General features: G+C 36.4%; 1 protein-coding gene across 2 annotated transcripts in view; it reads right to left on the reverse strand.

Moving 5' to 3' along the window:
* Window positions 1–163: 163 nt before the first annotated feature.
* Window positions 164–16857, reverse strand: part of SNX6 (sorting nexin 6) — a 29208-nt gene continuing 12514 nt past the window's right edge. For both annotated transcript variants that reach the window (XM_074868274.1, XM_074868273.1), the window contains exons 8-14: window positions 15819–15924; window positions 13279–13354; window positions 11966–12005; window positions 10696–10782; window positions 9617–9776; window positions 8483–8568; window positions 164–2032 (exon numbers count right to left, since the gene is read on the reverse strand). In XM_074868274.1, coding sequence (XP_074724375.1) covers window positions 1979–2032; window positions 8483–8568; window positions 9617–9776; window positions 10696–10782; window positions 11966–12005; window positions 13279–13354; window positions 15819–15924 — 609 coding nt within the window. In that variant the 3' untranslated portion in view covers window positions 164–1978. The remainder of the gene's footprint in view (window positions 2033–8482; window positions 8569–9616; window positions 9777–10695; window positions 10783–11965; window positions 12006–13278; window positions 13355–15818; window positions 15925–16857) is intronic.

Consider the following 16857-nt stretch of genomic DNA (forward strand, 5'->3'; position numbering starts at 1 on the left):
GGCTGCCCCGCCGCCAGCTCGCCGAGGCGGGGAGGGCGGGGGGCGGCGGCCCGGCCTTCCTTTTCCCTTGGGAGGTGCAATCGCTCGGGTCACGTTTTAAATATTTTTCTTCACGGTTACAGAGCCAGGGCTTGGAGCTTTAAGAGACACACCCACTACCAAGAGGCTTTAAAAAAATTTAATGAGCTAGTAACACTGAACAGCAAGGACTAATCTAAAAACTGTTCCCACATCCTACTTAAAATATTTACAATTCTGTTAATTGTATATACATTGTAATCTTTGTCCCTTGTAGTCTATTTATAGATGAGTTCCTTAGGAATTATACCTGTTATATCTGGAAGATGAACAGCACAGTATTACTGTAGTAGCCATTGCTGGGAAGTATTATATACACTAGAGGAGCTGCTAATAACCGCTGGGGCACTGGTAATCAAAGTCTGAGGCTACACCTGTGCAACTCAACGCACAACGCAAACAGCAGGTTCAGCTAAGAAACTTCTCTGCCTTTGAAATGTTCTGATGTGCAAGGCAGCAGGGTAAGCATACTACACTGTACAATTCACCCTATTTGAGAAAAAAACCAAAACAAACCTCACACCTCTGTGCGACAGTACAGGGAGTCTGTAATCACAGAGACATTGACTTACATTGATGAGCATCTCCAAACATCCCATTCACCCAAAATTCTGCTGCTCCACTGAAGGTCTACAAACCCAAAAATAAAGCAGCAATCCCACTGAAGAGCAGTTCATTCAGTAAAGCCTAATTTTATGACATCTACACAACAGAACAGCACCTCCTGGAAAAGTTCCATGGTTCAAGTAAGAGAGACAAAGCAATACAACAAGTACAACTGGATTTATAGCTCTGCGTTTTAAGTCCAGTTAGCAGAATGAGATCCTTTTCAAGTATTCCTTTATTGGGGATACCTTTACTTTTTATTTTCTGAAGCAAAAGCTTCTTATCTGTATCAAAGTGGGGCAGTATTACCTTTCACTGATACACACTTTCTGAACTCCCTTGTGCTACTTTATTTCCCCTTTCTGGAAAGAAACCCGTTAAATTCTCTGAAAAGCATTTCTGCCAAAGAAACTGCAGAGTCAGCCACCAAGCTCAAAACAGTTTAAGTACACTGGATAGGAAAGTCACAGACAAACAGGTAGGCAAACAGATAAACCTGAGAATGCAAGTGAAAAATTACTGGGCGAGTATTTAGTGTCAGACCAATCCAATACTTACTCAATGTTTTTACAGGATGAATAGAGAAAAAGCTAATTAATCTGATTTACTAGAAAATATGAAGCTTACAGATGATACAGTGTCTGCATAATTTTAGAAAAATCATTGATTTCATGGTTTATTTTACAATAATTGGATTAGTCTACAAGTTAAGGCAAACATACTAATGCATTTGCTTTTCTTTTTAAATCATAGTTATAAAGGTTACACAAAGTTCTCCAAAATTCCTAAGAAATGTTCACAATTGAAAAAAAGATTAAGTTTCTTGATATCAGTACATGGAAAAAAACTAAGACAGTGTATACAATGCCATTATAGTAACAATATTCAAATATCTAATGGTAATATTTAGGCCATTTGAACAATGTGCTTCAAATGGTGAACATCAGAAATTACTTACAAAGGTAAATAAGTTTGGCAGCCGTATCATAGTATTCATAACATAATGAACATAATTATATTGGCTATTTTCACAAAAACAGAGCATTTGGTTTCTGAACAATGAAAGCATATAATGATTAAATAAACATGAATATGTACGTATAACAAGTATGCTGTTGCTTCATATAGTCTGGAGCTACTTTCAGGTGTTTGTTTTAATTCTTTTGAAAGAAAGAGCTTGCTTATGTGCACTTTGTCAAATGTTTTCTCCAGGGAACTGTAAATGCTTATTTAAAGTCATGAAAACAAAATCCAGAGGAGGGCAGCCCTTGTTAGTGGGAGGACGGAACGTAGCTTATGTGTCACCATTTAACACTGCCAGGCAGCTCTGCAGCAGCTGTAAGTTACCCTGTAAAAATAAAGAAAAATATGACCACATTTCTCTACTTTCTTTTACGCTTGTGGCAAAAAGATGTTTTTTAAAGAGCAATGATACCACTGAAAGAGGACAGGTATTAAGCTTATTTTGAAATATTTAAGTAACTTTTACCTTAAGAGTTTTTTGAACGTAGGAGCACTGTGTCATAGAACTAAATGGAGCCAACTTGAGATTCAAAAATAAGCATTTAGTACCCCTTCCATATTTCTTACTAAAGATCTAGTCTGGCCACAAAAACTATTCGCTGCAGAGCACTGTCTTAGCAATGAAGTTCAAAGGTTACAAAGTTTTCATTTTTTATGTAGCATTGTGAGTAAATGTCGCTCTGGAATATTAATTCCAAACCAGAAGTATTCATGTATTATACCGAATACTGAATTCACCAAGACATGTTAACCAATTCTCAGCACTCAGTATCTCCTTGCTGTGACAGCCATCTAAACTCTAGCTCTGTTCAAGGACAGACCTTGTTTGAAAGACAACAGACTGATTTACATGCTTAGCCAGGTGATTTAGTCATCAAAGTTGAGTTTAGCCAGTGGAGCCAGAGCTACAGAAGTGATTAACTAAGCTTTATCTCTAAGGCCAAGTTCTGCTCTTCTTTTCGAACACCTGTAGATCAGTTTTTAATCTTATTTAAAGCATTCTGACTCTACCATAAAAACGTACAGGTTGACTTTCAGATTTCTGAATGAATTTACAGAACTGACACTTATAAAGATACCCTTGTGAATTAAGCAAATGTGATCGACAAGTAAACCCAGATTTACTTTCCAGAAAAACAAAGAAACAAACAACCTGGTATTCACAACATTCACATTGTTTTGTCCATTCATTTATGCTTAGATCACTTTAAACTACTGACTATTCACTACTAAATAGCTGTACTAGATTTGTTCCCAAATCTGAAATCTCTGTGTAAGAAACAATGTTAGGTTGTTGACAGTGTTAAGAGTAATTCCTATCGGGTTCAGATAAAACGCAAGAACAAAACAGTCTGAACATCCAGTTACGAACATGGGAGAAACTGCTTCCTTCTAAAAATTTTTTGGATCCAAAAAGAAACCTGTAAAGAAAACTTCAAACAAACGAAATCACATAATTAAACAGTACCAGTAGCTGTGATTTGCATGTCCTTGATAAACAGTCCACACAACTACTAAAGAATTTGTAATTCTTACTTTTTCAGTTGAAAGCATTCCAAGTGACCTGTGGTAGGTAGGCAGAAGGACACTCGTCCCTCAGCCCAAAAAGGTAAGAAATCGTAATTCTATCCCCAATAAGGTTCCTATAATCCAGATTAAGCAATTAACTAAATTAAAGGCTTCAAAGGAGATGATTCCCAGTTGTGTCTACTGAATCCTTTTCAGTCTTCTCCAGAAGGCAGCGATTTCAGCTACAGCTTCAACAGCTTTTTGTCCTTTTATGCCTATCCTGGCAGAGGACAGTCACAAGCTATTTAAAAAGTTTGTAATTCTGTGATACGAACAAATTCAATATACACGAAATGTATGGGGACTTGGTGGCCCATCTTTGTAGTGTACAAGATTCATAATCTAAGGTCTGTGTTATTGAACAGTTGTATTATTAGCTTTAATGAAGTAATGAATGAAAAGGAATCCTTCAGTCTGAATTATAATTGTGAACTGCACGCATGTTACCTGTAACAAAAGTGTGACAGTCACCTTTTGGCCATCCCTTTACAGCCCATCAGCAGCATGAAGTATGTTTGCAATTCACTGGCCACTATGTAGCACTCTAAAGAAAAAACAGTACCACAACACCCTTTACACATCAGTCATTTCCAGACTCAGCCAGCCAGCCTACTGAAATTTTCCAAATAGGCAAATCATTCATTTTCATTAGATCAAATTTACAAAGTTCACAAGAACAACCTTATTTAAATTATAATAAACCGAGGACAATAGAGGCTGTGAGCCATTACTCTTTCTGGCTGCAATCTGACATACTTGACTTCCATCAGCATAGCTCAAGAAAGTCCTATAAATTCAGATTCAGAAAAGTGGTTTTTGACAACTCAGACTCCTAATCTCTAGATATTACAGTTACTGGTAGAACCACGGTGACAGAAACATCCTTTTCAGGAAAGAAAGAATTACTGACAAAGCATTTAACCAAATCCCTTAGCACTGGATTTCGCTTACTCCCTTCTTCTGTCAGTTCTAAACTGACATCTGTTGCTAGAAATGCGACAAATTTTTTTTCCACAAAAAACCATAGAGGCAAGAGCATGTATCTTAGTATTTGTGGAAAGAGATGTTTAGATTTTTTTATTTGAAGGGTGGTTATCTTACTCAGTTACAATTCATATGTCAAAAGACTCTAGAAGTATAGCCAAGGCTATAAATGCTTTAAGTATATGATTACAACCTTAACAGTTTCACCAGCTGTCAAGCCTCCCTTCTTCAACATTAAGGCCAACACAGGAACACCTCAAAATCCAACTGTTTAAAACACTGAATAGGTTTAAATGCAGCTTTTGCACTAAATGCCTAAACACTTAATCAGGTCTTATATTATTTACAACTGCATGAAGTCATGAAGAAACACCGAGCTAGCAAAACAGAAGCTGAACACTACACCTAGAGGGACAGTCAGACAGAATGGCCATGAGAAAAAGGAACATCAATCCATTTAGTATAGATAAGAGACCAAACAGAATCTAAAGCTGTGGTCTGGCAGCTATTTTAAGTAAATCTAGGGTACATGCTGCTGCTAAGAAGGCAGCGCTCTCATACTCACAGCCCCTCCCAGTCAAAACTGTGTTTTGACACAAGGGATGCTGTGAAAATAAGACTGAAAGTAAAGCACAGAAAAACCCAGAGCACATTTTAGCTCCATCTTACTACGCTGCTGGACACATAACAGTGCCAACATAAGGGAAAGAAACAGAGTCATGCATCATCATCCTTCCTGGCAGTAGTCTGCACTCACATCAACTTAAAGCAATCTCAACCCACAGTCTGATTTTTAGTTTTTTCAAAAGTCCTGAGCTGCAACCAGGAAAGGATAACAGGTTATTAGCAGATTAAAACAAGTATTTTATAAGGAAGTAGTATAAACATAACTGGGCAGAGAGAGTGCACTTAGTATTTGTATATACGGTGCCCTTGATTTACTACAAGCTTGATTTCCCTATCACATCACCCTCCGTCTTCTAGAGCCACACAACCAGATACAGCTCAGGAAATGAGAGATGTGTCTTAGAACCTTCTCTCCATACTTTAGTCATTCTGACTTCTTCAGTGCAGCGAACTCTGTGTTTTGGGATTTGTGTTTTTCTTTCTGCACAGAGCAAATAACTTGTAACAGTAAGTCATGCAGCAGCCTTCATGGTGGCTGAATTCCTCTGAAAGACAGTCTCTCAGGTGAGTTCCAGCACTCATTGCTGCATCAGATTTCACCTCCATGCTTTCTGTGCCAGGCAACTCCAAGTCCAGAAGACACATGGCTAGACTGATTCAGACGCAGATACACCTGCACGACATCTAGTCTGGAGGTACTCATTCCAGAAAAAAAAAAAAACCCACACAGTAGAAGACTTGCAGCAAAAGCCTGCAGCAATGTCATCTGTTGCCCCCAGCCCCTGCTCCCCAGTTAGCTTTTTTGCTGGCAAGAGCACTTAGACCTGAATAACAGGTCATATTGCAAAGTTTGGGAGTGCTGTGCTCCACACTGACAAGCCAAGCAATTTCCACTTCGGGGCTGCTAAAGCTTCACAGGCCTCCAGTAGCTGCAAAAGTATGGAGACAGGGACTGCTGCAGCATCAGGTAAAGTATTTTGTCCAGAACCTTAAAGCAATGGGCTTTTGATCTGAATTCATTCATTTATTGCCTACATGAAAAAGTAGGTTTCTTTTTGCTTCGCCCAGCCCTCTTTCGGCTCTACTGCACGACAAACCAGGTGTCTACAAACACCCCAGCTTAGCCCAGCCAAAACCAGGACTACTTCACCTCCCTGAAATGGGAACATTGTTCATGATTTGCATTGCAACAAGTATAAAAACATCCTCTCTGGGACAAGGAGAAACCTTCATACTCCCCTTACATTGCTCTTCACACAACAGGGCACAGTGCTATTGCAAAACAAACCAACCAACCAACCAACCAACCAACCTGTCTTTTCATATCTTCTTTCTTCCTTTTATGGAACTACCTCAGAAAGTCTCCACCAAACCATTTTATCCTTCAATACTCTGTACAGACTAATAAAATCCTATCCATAAGACTATTCTTTAATACACTGGTTATAGTATTAATAAGAAAATTCCCCATTATATAAAATTGAAAAGTAAGATCTATTGCACTTGTAAATTCTGTAATAATCCAACTCAGAATCTGTAGAAATAAAAGCACAGCAACCAAACTGATCCATCTCTAGTAGCTTGTTTTGAATATATATGAAACACAGGCTTTGAAAAATCAGAACTTTCAAACCTAGTGAGAAAGACAATATCCTTTCATTCAGCAAATCACAACATTTGTTAACATTTCAAGAACTGTCATCCTTAGTCAAAATGACCTTTTATATTGTAAAGCTTTAAATATTCAAAACTGTCTACTGAATCTTACAGTGCTCCATGATGAAGTAGGTGAAAACAGTCAGCAAAAAAACCCACCTCACCTTCAAAAACAGGACTACAGTTTCAAAGCTTCTATTACAGCTTCATATACTCCTTATTAGTAAATTTACTAAGTCAAGTCACAGACTAAGACAGACTATTCAAAGAACTATGTCTTAAATGCAAGCTGTGGTGACAAGTGAAGAACAGCTAAAAAAAAATCAAGCTCTTCCAGGTAAACTGAGGACACCAAGAAGCATATATCAAGTTGAAAGCTACAGAAATTAAGCATTTTACCCCTGCCTTCCGCAGTTATTAGCTGTCAAAATTCAAGAGAATATTACTACAAGATTTTGACTTGCACAGAGTTAATACAAGTGATTCTTTAAGGATACTTTAGAAGATAGAGACATTTTTTTAAGCATTCCACTCCAAGGCATGCAGGGACTTCAGCAAGGGTCAGTTACAAGAGATGATGAAGAGTCAATGACTGAAGCAGGACAGAAGCACTGTGGATCCATTCCCTTATTAAAGCATAACATGGCAAATCAATAAAAACTGTTTCAAGTATGACTGTTATGACTATTAATTTCACTAAAAACCATAACCAGTACATTCATGACTAAACATGGGGATTCCTGGGAGACTCAGGGCTGGATAGAGACAGCTGTTACACACAGAGAAGTAGGAAGGCTGAATAGTGGCAAATATTATGAGATGTTTTAAGACTTTAGGGGAAATATAGCTGAATTTTCAATATAGCACATTAAAGCAAGCACTGTTCACCCGAAAAAGGAGCAGAGTGTTCCAAACCTTACTGATTACTTTACCAGCTAAATATCCCATCAAGCTGAACTTACACCTACAAAGATTAAAGAAAAAATCTCCCAAACAACCCTCTTTACAGTGCATTAGTTTTACAAACAATGGGTTTGGCAGAATGAAGAATGACACCATCAACACTACTGAAAAGAGTGTAAAAGCAGCAACAAGCAACACTATACACCTCTTAACTAGTCCTTTTAACACATATATTCTGAGTTAATTCAAAGCTTGGTAGTCAACACACTTTCAAATTTGTGATGAGAATGAGAAACGTTAGAGTTGACTTTTAAAAGAAAGACGCCTCCTGCTATAGGACTGTTAGAGACTGTTGTACTTGTCTATGAAGTCAGAGCAGCTAACCCAATTTAAACACAAACATTAATTTCATACGGAGTAAAGGAATCAAATACATTGTGAAATTTAAGGACAGTACAGGCTCCTTAAAGGTTTTTTTTCCTGCAAAAATTTATTTTCCTGAAAAGCCTATCTGCAACATTCCTCTTTTGTTAGCACTTTATAGTTTAAAGGCAAAAAGGTTAAAAAAGCTTAGAGAACACTGATCTGACTTCAGACAGGCCCGTGTGACCTCATGCTTAATAGTTAGCTTATCCTATACATCAAGTGCTGAACATCCAGATAACAGCAGAAACCAATTCCTATCTCAGTAAAATGATGAGATGAGGTTTTAAAAATAGGCAGGTATTCAAAGTCTGCAGCTTGATATATCAAACAGCTAGAGGAACATAAAACTGAAGCCAAAATTGTCTTCAAGGAGATGAGTTTTCCAAAGGCACCTCAAGCACACCAGTCCCTTGGAGATATTTCACCTATACTTTTTTTTTCCCCCCTCTCTCTGATTCAAGAAAGTTCACCTCTCTGGATGATGCTTGCATTGAAATTCCCCTTTCTGAATATGAAGTGTGTATCACACAACAAATGTAGCCATTTCTGTTATTCAAGCATATAATATTTAACATCAATTGAAATACAGGCCAAAAAAGATCACAATTACCTTAGCATGCTTTAATTCCAGTTCTGCTAGTTCCACCAGATTTTTTCTGAATGCTGCAACTCTTCTTGTCTTAAAGTCTATCAGTTCTATAGAAAATAAAAAGGGATTCATTAACAGTATTATTGCTAGTGCCCTCAACTGTTAACAGACTTTCCTTCAGGATGGAAGAGGTAAAGTGTGAGAGAAGGCAACAGGAAAAAACAAGTTTAATCTCAGCACATTCCAGGCTGAAAGATACTGCTACACTGTTGGATGGAAGCAAACCATCATTGTAGTTCCTTATCTCTAGCTAAGCTTTTGTGGACAAAGCTCTCTGAAAAAAGACTGCAATGTGCATGCTTTTAAACATTTAATTCACTTATTCCATGTGCACTGTTCTTTCAAAGCTGATATGTGGAAGACTTTAGTAAAGATACTAAGCTAAAACTAGCATGAAGAACAGAAGCAGGAAGTATGCTTTATGCATATACCCTGGTGGCTAACAGATTCACTCATTCTCCACTGTCTCATTTATAGGAATCATTAGTTAGCTTTACAGGGACAAACAACTTCTAACTGATAAAAACAGAAGAGCATGGTGTTTAAACCTTGAACAAATCTGCCCCAAAAAATGAGTCATGACTAACTCACAACAATCTTAGCCAAAAAAAAAAAAGAGTAAGTTTCCAGGAAAAAAGTAACATGTAAATAAGGTTCCTTTTCTCTAGAGCTACTATAACTCTGCAACTTCAGTGAAATCTCATTTCATGATCTCTCCCCCTTTTCTCATGTAGTACCATTTCTGCAACAGACTGCTGCCTTCACAGAAGAATGCATAAAACCAAAAAGGGAATTTCAACAACACTTTAAAAGATTAGGTTTGCCTTTACTGCTAGCAATTATAATTTTGTATCCTATCCTATGCATACTTTAAGAAATGATCAACAAATAATTTGCACCTAGACTTTTGCTCTGCCTAATGGAGCTATGAGGAGCCAAAGGAAAATATCATGTGAACTTTCTAAAATAAGTAAATACTGGTTAAAAGATAATAGTTCTCCTTAAGAAACAGTACAAAAACGTCTTCTCATTACTAATATCCTAAAATCTGTTCATTTTCAAGTAGTAATGTAGGATCAAAAACCACTCAAATACCTTGCTTTGCTGATTCAGAAATTTTCTCAAATTTCTGACAGCATATTTGCTGAGTAGTTTCAGCTTGCAGCACATCTTTATTTTTTGCTCTTGCTTTATCCAATGCCTTATTAGCATTTTCATAATCCACTAGTGACCTAGATCTTCTATATAGGAGATCCTATAAAAAAAGCATAAAGGATGTATAGAGTTTACAAGAATCTACCCAAGGATTTTAGTATATACCAAGTAATAAAAAAAAATCAGATTAATTTTAGTCTTTCTTGCTGTATGTCAGTTCTTACTAAATTATTTGCATTCACTTTACTTCATCCTGCAAGGAATGTCCATACTGGATCAGACATGCAATTTAATATTGTTTGGTCTGCATCTTGTCTGACAGAGGCCAGCAACAGATGGCTTAGATGATACTCCAAAAAGCCTAAGAAAGGGCAATCATGGGAAATTTCACAGCTTCTTAGATTAGAAACAAACTATATTTAGATTATGTATTTGAAATACACACAGGGCCCAAGAAACAGCAATAGCATTTTTCTGTGCAACAGTTACTGCTGTGATCTTCTAACTACAGACATTTTCTGTCAAATGCTTCCTCATTCTGTCATGTTACTTAACCATCTTACATCAAATAACACGAAGAATTCAATTTTCTGTAGGCATAGTGTATCAAATTTGGCCCATGTGTTTTTGTATCAGCTCTTGCAGATCATCTGGAGCATCCAATTTTAATATTAAAAAAAAGCAGAATTGCTTACAGTCTACGAGCAACAAACACACTGCAAACACATGAACAATTCACCAACAGCTCTACCACTGTTTTTAATTACACTGCACAATTTGGCCTCCGTAAGCAGATCACACAGTTCCAGTCAGTCCCAGTCAGCAACTGCATTGTTATTCCTTATGCAAGAGACATACAGGTTGTACAGTTGGGTGAGGAATCGCAGGCTAGACATGGCAGCATTTTAACCTATCTACTGTATATTTCTTAAGATGATCCCTTCTCTCTCTCAGGTTTTTTTTTTTCGGTTTTTTTTTAAAGAAACACTATTTTACTGAACAAAAACCCATAAATTCACCTTAGCAGCTTGAGATTCCCTTAGGTAATATTTCAGAAGATCAGAAAGTTTAAGATCTTCATCAGCTGATACCCGGGCCTCTATTTTCTGGAAAAACAGTAAGTAAAAGCATCAATTTAAAAACATCCAGACTTTGGGTATTCACTTGTATGATGTAAATACAACATAAAATATACATCAGTATATGGCAGATTGTCTTTTTCAAAAACTAAGACCAGACATTTGTGACAGAATACTTAAAGATGCACCATGAGAAGCAGTATTAGGATTTTGTATTAAAATGTAAGCAAGAACCTACCCAGTAATTAACAACTAGCTTTCTATTTTAAACAATGCTTTCTTCCCAATTTCAATTATATGTATCATATACTAGAAAAACAGCAGAGAAACAAAAACTTATCTAGTATAACGAGCTGCACAAGAAATTTTGTGTTGGTTTTGAGACCAAAGGAAAACAAATTTTTAAGGCACCTTTGCAGACTGGTTGTGTAACTGCATGTATTAAATGGTCCAAAAGGCCAATAAACTTACTCGCTTGTATTTGTATGTAAACAGACATTTCTGTGAATTTAGAAACAGAGTATGCAAGTGCATTTTTTAAATCTTAATTCTAAAAAAAAAATTCTAAAAGGCAACATTTTAGGTCAAAGCAAGTAATTCCGTTAACTTCATTTTCTTTAAAGTACATATTTATGCAGATACAACTGTCCATGGTTAGGAAACATAAATTTTTCATTTGAAAGTTTTCCCAATACATGTCATGCATCTTCTGCTCTACCAAGTCAAACAAAAAAGGCAAAAGAGACAAGTATTTGAAAACCTGGTTAGGAACATCAGCAATAGTATTTCTGAGTCAAGTAACTGCAGAAATACATCTTGGCTCCAGAAAAAAAAAAGCAGCATGACCGCCATTTTTTGGATTAAGGATTACATTTCTTCATTTCTTTTTCCATAACAAGTTCCGTGATACCCAGTAAGAAGTATGCAAGGCCTCTAAGCATTTTAGAGGAACAGCAGCTTTACTAGTGCATTACACAGAAGACAGGAAGACTGCCTCAAAGTGTTTAGTAGACTGAAGACTCCTAGGGATCAATCATTTTACAAAACAGATGACTGAAATCTTATGCTTCTTCATTCTCTACCACACATTGCTTAAATGCTTCATAAAGAAGCATCCATAAAACATATCAAAGTCTAGTTGACAGAAGATGTCCTGCCACTTCCAGGGTGTACACATTGAATATATCTAAAAAGGTTTCATAGTACATACCCTTGTTTTGTCAAATAACTCTGATACCTTCAGAAAAAACCTGCACAAAGGAAACAGCTTATATTACAACATTAATTTGAACAGTCTAATTACTTTCTAGAACTCAAAATATAATCTGTGTCTGGCAATAAAGACTGTAAAGGCACTGCTTAGAATTGTAATTCACAGGACTCAGAGAACATAATAATTTCAAATTGTAGCACTTCAAACATCTGGGAATTGTACGACTTAAGAAAATGTAGGGGACAAACAAAGCATAACGGATAGATGTTTTTTACTGAAGAATAACTGCTCAGCTCCTCAGGGATTCTTTATGCTTCTGTGAATCAAACCACAACCACCACCACCCTAGTTAACAGTCCTACGCTATTATCAAGTGTCCTTCACTCAGATTTGAATGTACTTTTCTTCACACAGTAAACATGAGGCATGCCCTAATTGGAATTCAGGGAGGCTGAGCAACAATGTGGCACATCTTCATCACAGGAGACAATACAAAGGTTCAGTGTAACAGCAGACTGAAATACAATTAAATCATACTATTTTGACAGATCATAGACATGATTCCTGACAGACCCTAACAGACTACATCAAATCTCCGTACTGTAATCAAAGTAATCGATACGTAAGCTATCACATTTGGAAGTATATCACTCTAATTCACCTAAATCAATAAGTTAACTTTCATACTTATCTCCTACCTGTTGTCACACTAACTCTAATAAGTGTACAAGCATCAACATCTTTAAGCTGGTTAACCAAGTTCTACTTTCAAATACACCAAACTTCATCTTCAAGCAAATCACTGAAAGATTAAAGGACAGACATCTGTACATAGAGATCCTCTTCTATTTTCAAAGTTTTAGGGATCTCTGTAGATTCCTTTCTTTTCCTAAAGGCAGCAGAATTACAGAAGACCAAAACTATTTTTCAAGATGTTGGTACAGGGAATACCCACAAAAATCAGCGTACTCAGACTGAGACCTGTTCTTGCTGCACATCAAAGCACTTAAAACACTTTTTAAAAAAAATGGTGAAATAGTTGTTTGGGTTTTTTTACTCTATGAGGACTTTTCTATCTCATCTGTGCAATTTTCTACAAACTGCAGAAAACAGCATTTTTTTCCCAGACAAATACTGAAGCAAAAATATTGAAGTGGCCTGTTACAGAAATGAAATACTAGAGAAGAAAAATATCTTAATGGGATATAACTATAACAAATTCTGGTTTTCTCGCAACAAGAGAGCTACTGATCTCAGCAGTTAATTTGCTACTTAGCAAATTCCCCCATAAGTTAGTAACATTATCTTACTTGCATATATCTGTGGAGTCCTGCGTTCCTAATGCATATAATGAAGAACCAATTCTATTATAGTCATCCGCCACATCTAGAAAAACAAACAAGGACTTGTTTTACTACTTTATTCCTCCTCTTTCTGAAAATTTTGAAGCTCCTCTCTTTCTTCAGGAGTAGATGTTTTTCTAAAAGGAACATGCTCTAACACAAAAGCAGAAATAAAGTTTCAGTTATGTCACTTATAAAGGATAACTTCACACAATAAACGTGGCACTCTTACCAAAACATGAAGTCTGTAATTGACCTAGTAATATTTAATACAATTAGCACCTGCTGGGTAAATTTACTGTGCAACTTTGTTAGGTTTTATTTCAGTGGAAGATGTACATGCTCAATGGCTAAAGTCTGAATTTAAATCTCAATCTGAAGTCTAAAGCTGCCTGAAAAAAAAAAAAAATCACAGTCTAATAATAACAAAGAATAAATCTGTGTGCTTGAAAGCAGTAAATTGAATACAAACTCCAAACTACCAAAATACAGCGCTATATGCACAACACCTTTTCTAGAGCATGCCTAATTTTCAGGAAACCCTTATTTCATCAACAAGTGGTCCCTGGTTGAAGTAGCATTAGTGTTAAAGCATTTTAAACAATGAAATTAGAAGCATGATTTGTAAAGAAGGCTGCATAATTTGACTAGTGAAGTACTACTATATAGTAATCATAAAAATCAAATCTTTTAGTATAAACTCAGTGGATGATGAAAACGCTAACAGATCCAAGCGATGAACAGGAAAATACATTTGCTTGTTATTTTTGAACTTTATATGCCTTTAAGCAGATTTTTTTTTTTTAATAACACAACCTTGTTTTAACAGATTGAGTGGGGCACCTTCCATCCAATTCATTACTCCATACACCCCAAGGGAATCAGTGCAGCTCGTTACAGCGAAGAATGGTATTAGGAAGGCATTAACCTCCCCTTCTATTCCTCCCATTTAAATGTAAAAATAGACTTTCTGCTGGAAATACTAAGTCAGTATCTTTGCAAGCCCTACAGCTCTCTGTTGATCGTAAATTATCCATAAACTACAGATTGCCCATTTCCAAAACAGGCTTCCCAGCTCACTGCTCTGCTTCTCTAGCCAGAATTTTAAAAAGTGTCATTTGTCCCAGTTTGCTGTTTGAGAAAAGCTGTCAATAAACATCCTAAGTGATTTGAGTCTGAAAACCAGTGAAGCTTTGTCACGAGTTTGATCAATCCTTTCCCATCAGATCCTCTACCACCTCATTTCTAACAATTTTCCTGGTTACACAACCAACATGAAAGGTTCTCTCACTACCTAAAGTTTGGCACCTAACTACCATGAATGAAATTCAGTTTTCATTTTAAGAAAGCAAATAAAACACCAGAAACACTTCAGGTGGGAACTGAATGAAGACACAGTGTCCCTTAGTACTTCATTAAGCCGTAACTGACTCCCCCCATCTCCTATCATAGATACTAAAGCTACAAATGACTCAGTCTTCACACAACAGCAAGAGAAGCATCTGAAGAGCTCAGTAAATTCTCGGTTTAATGTCTCATTCAATATCCACTTTAGAGTCCTTACCAATGAAGATTCATAAATGGTTTGTGGGCCTGGTTTTATGTGAATTATATTACTGTGGCCTGATTTTGTGTGAACTGTATTACTGCAGATAGCAAAGACAGCATCTGTTGATCAGACACAAACATCAAAAAAGTAGACAGAACCCAGTAGTTCAATTTTGATTTACCTAGGCACAAAAACTTAAAATCAAGTGCAACAAAGGTCAACATTTTTCTGAGCTTCTCAAAACACAGTAATCCTAAACCAAACACAGTAGTCCTAAACCAAAGATTTTCCATTTTCTCAAATAAATGCACTGCACTTGAGAAGACTCTCTAGAGCTTCCAGAAATTAGCTAGCACTCAGCTCTGGAAGAGAAATCAATAGCTAAGTGGAAAATCTCACCTCAGTAAGAAAAGGGGTCCTGCAAACCAAGCTGCTGAATGTACACATTCCAGTCTCCATTCTAAAAGGCTGAAAAATGGAAACCTGACTTCTCGGTGTAAAACTAACCAGACAAATAGGATTTGTTACTCAGCAAGGTAATGCAATGCCCAGTGTGCCAAGCAACTGCACTCTGACCAATGCAAGCTGGTCTAACCAAGAGCAACTTCATTCAGAGTAAAATCACATATACTGCTATATTACCCACCTTTATACTTTAAAGACTAAGAATCAGACTTCAAAAAAAAAAATTATTAAAGTTTGTTTCTCTTCAAAGGGACAGCACGAAGAATCAAGATACCTTCAGTGTCGCATCAAGGTGTTCTTACTCCATCTGGCCTATTACAGCAAAGGCTAAACTTTGAAAGTCAGATTAAACTTCTCCAGACTATCCAAAGACTATACTTGGAAAAATTAATTCACTTTTCACATGCAGAAAGAAAACTAAAAATTACTGCTCCTCACAAACCATTTCTGTACACTAACTAGTACTATTTTCACCCTGGAAAAAAAAACTCACTTTTATGTGATCTTGTCATTTTATCAGATTTGGCAGAGGCATCTTTGACTCGATTGTGATATTCTACAAGGAATGTTCTTTCATGTTCAAAGAAGTCATCCACATCCTACAAAAAAAAAAAAAAGAACAATTTAAAAAACAGGATTTCACTCACTCTGTACAGGGCAACTGCAGACTAAATTTGCATATATTGCTATTGCTGTGACATGAAATGCAATCTATTTTTATTGTCTAAAACGCCATTTATGTAAACCAATTTCTTCTTCACTTATTTTATCGTGACCTGAAGTTTTATTAAGAATTTATTAAGTATTTGTAACAAGTATCTTAAAGGTCTAAATAACTAAACCTGAAGCGAAGGAAGTAATTTCACTACTAACCACAACTTTGGCGACAGAAAAATAGAATAAATGTCAAGTACGTAATAAAAGGACATCTACCTAGAAAAAGGGGAGAGGGAAGAAAGACAGCCAGTTGCACAGATGCTGCGGTCACAGCAGGGATGGTATGAACTCCTAGCTCAGGAACACTGATCTTGATGACACATTTCTTTCAAGTTGGTAAATTTTAGTATTTTCTGTATTACAATTTGAGATAGTTGGTTTATATTTATTTTTAAAACCTCTCTAAAATAGCACAGATGCTCAATACCATGGAATAGCCTACAACATGGGCTTCAAACAATGAAAACCACTGGTTATTTGGACTTTATATTTTTCTCCAAGTCATAATTAATCCATGGTTAAATCCACTTTCCAGCAGTTTCAAAACTCAAGATTTTACAACTAGGAACTTTAGCTCCTCTAATTTGGTTGCACTAGAAAGAAAGGAGATCAAAATTATCTTTTGGAGTATTTACGCTTGTGGGAAAAGTTGAAATGAAATTGAATTTTCATCTTTTTTTTTTGGTCTTAGTTACATTCTTGCATCTGGGAAAAATGCATGTGGGAAAAACAGTATCACCTCTACTGCTGCTCTTAGCTTTGAAACAGTACAAGGATGTTACAAGGCTAGTAAAATTCAGTGTTAGTAACTTCTG

Source organism: Strix uralensis, chromosome 4 (assembly GCF_047716275.1).
Source record: "Strix uralensis isolate ZFMK-TIS-50842 chromosome 4, bStrUra1, whole genome shotgun sequence".
Taxonomy (NCBI): domain Eukaryota; kingdom Metazoa; phylum Chordata; class Aves; order Strigiformes; family Strigidae; genus Strix; species Strix uralensis.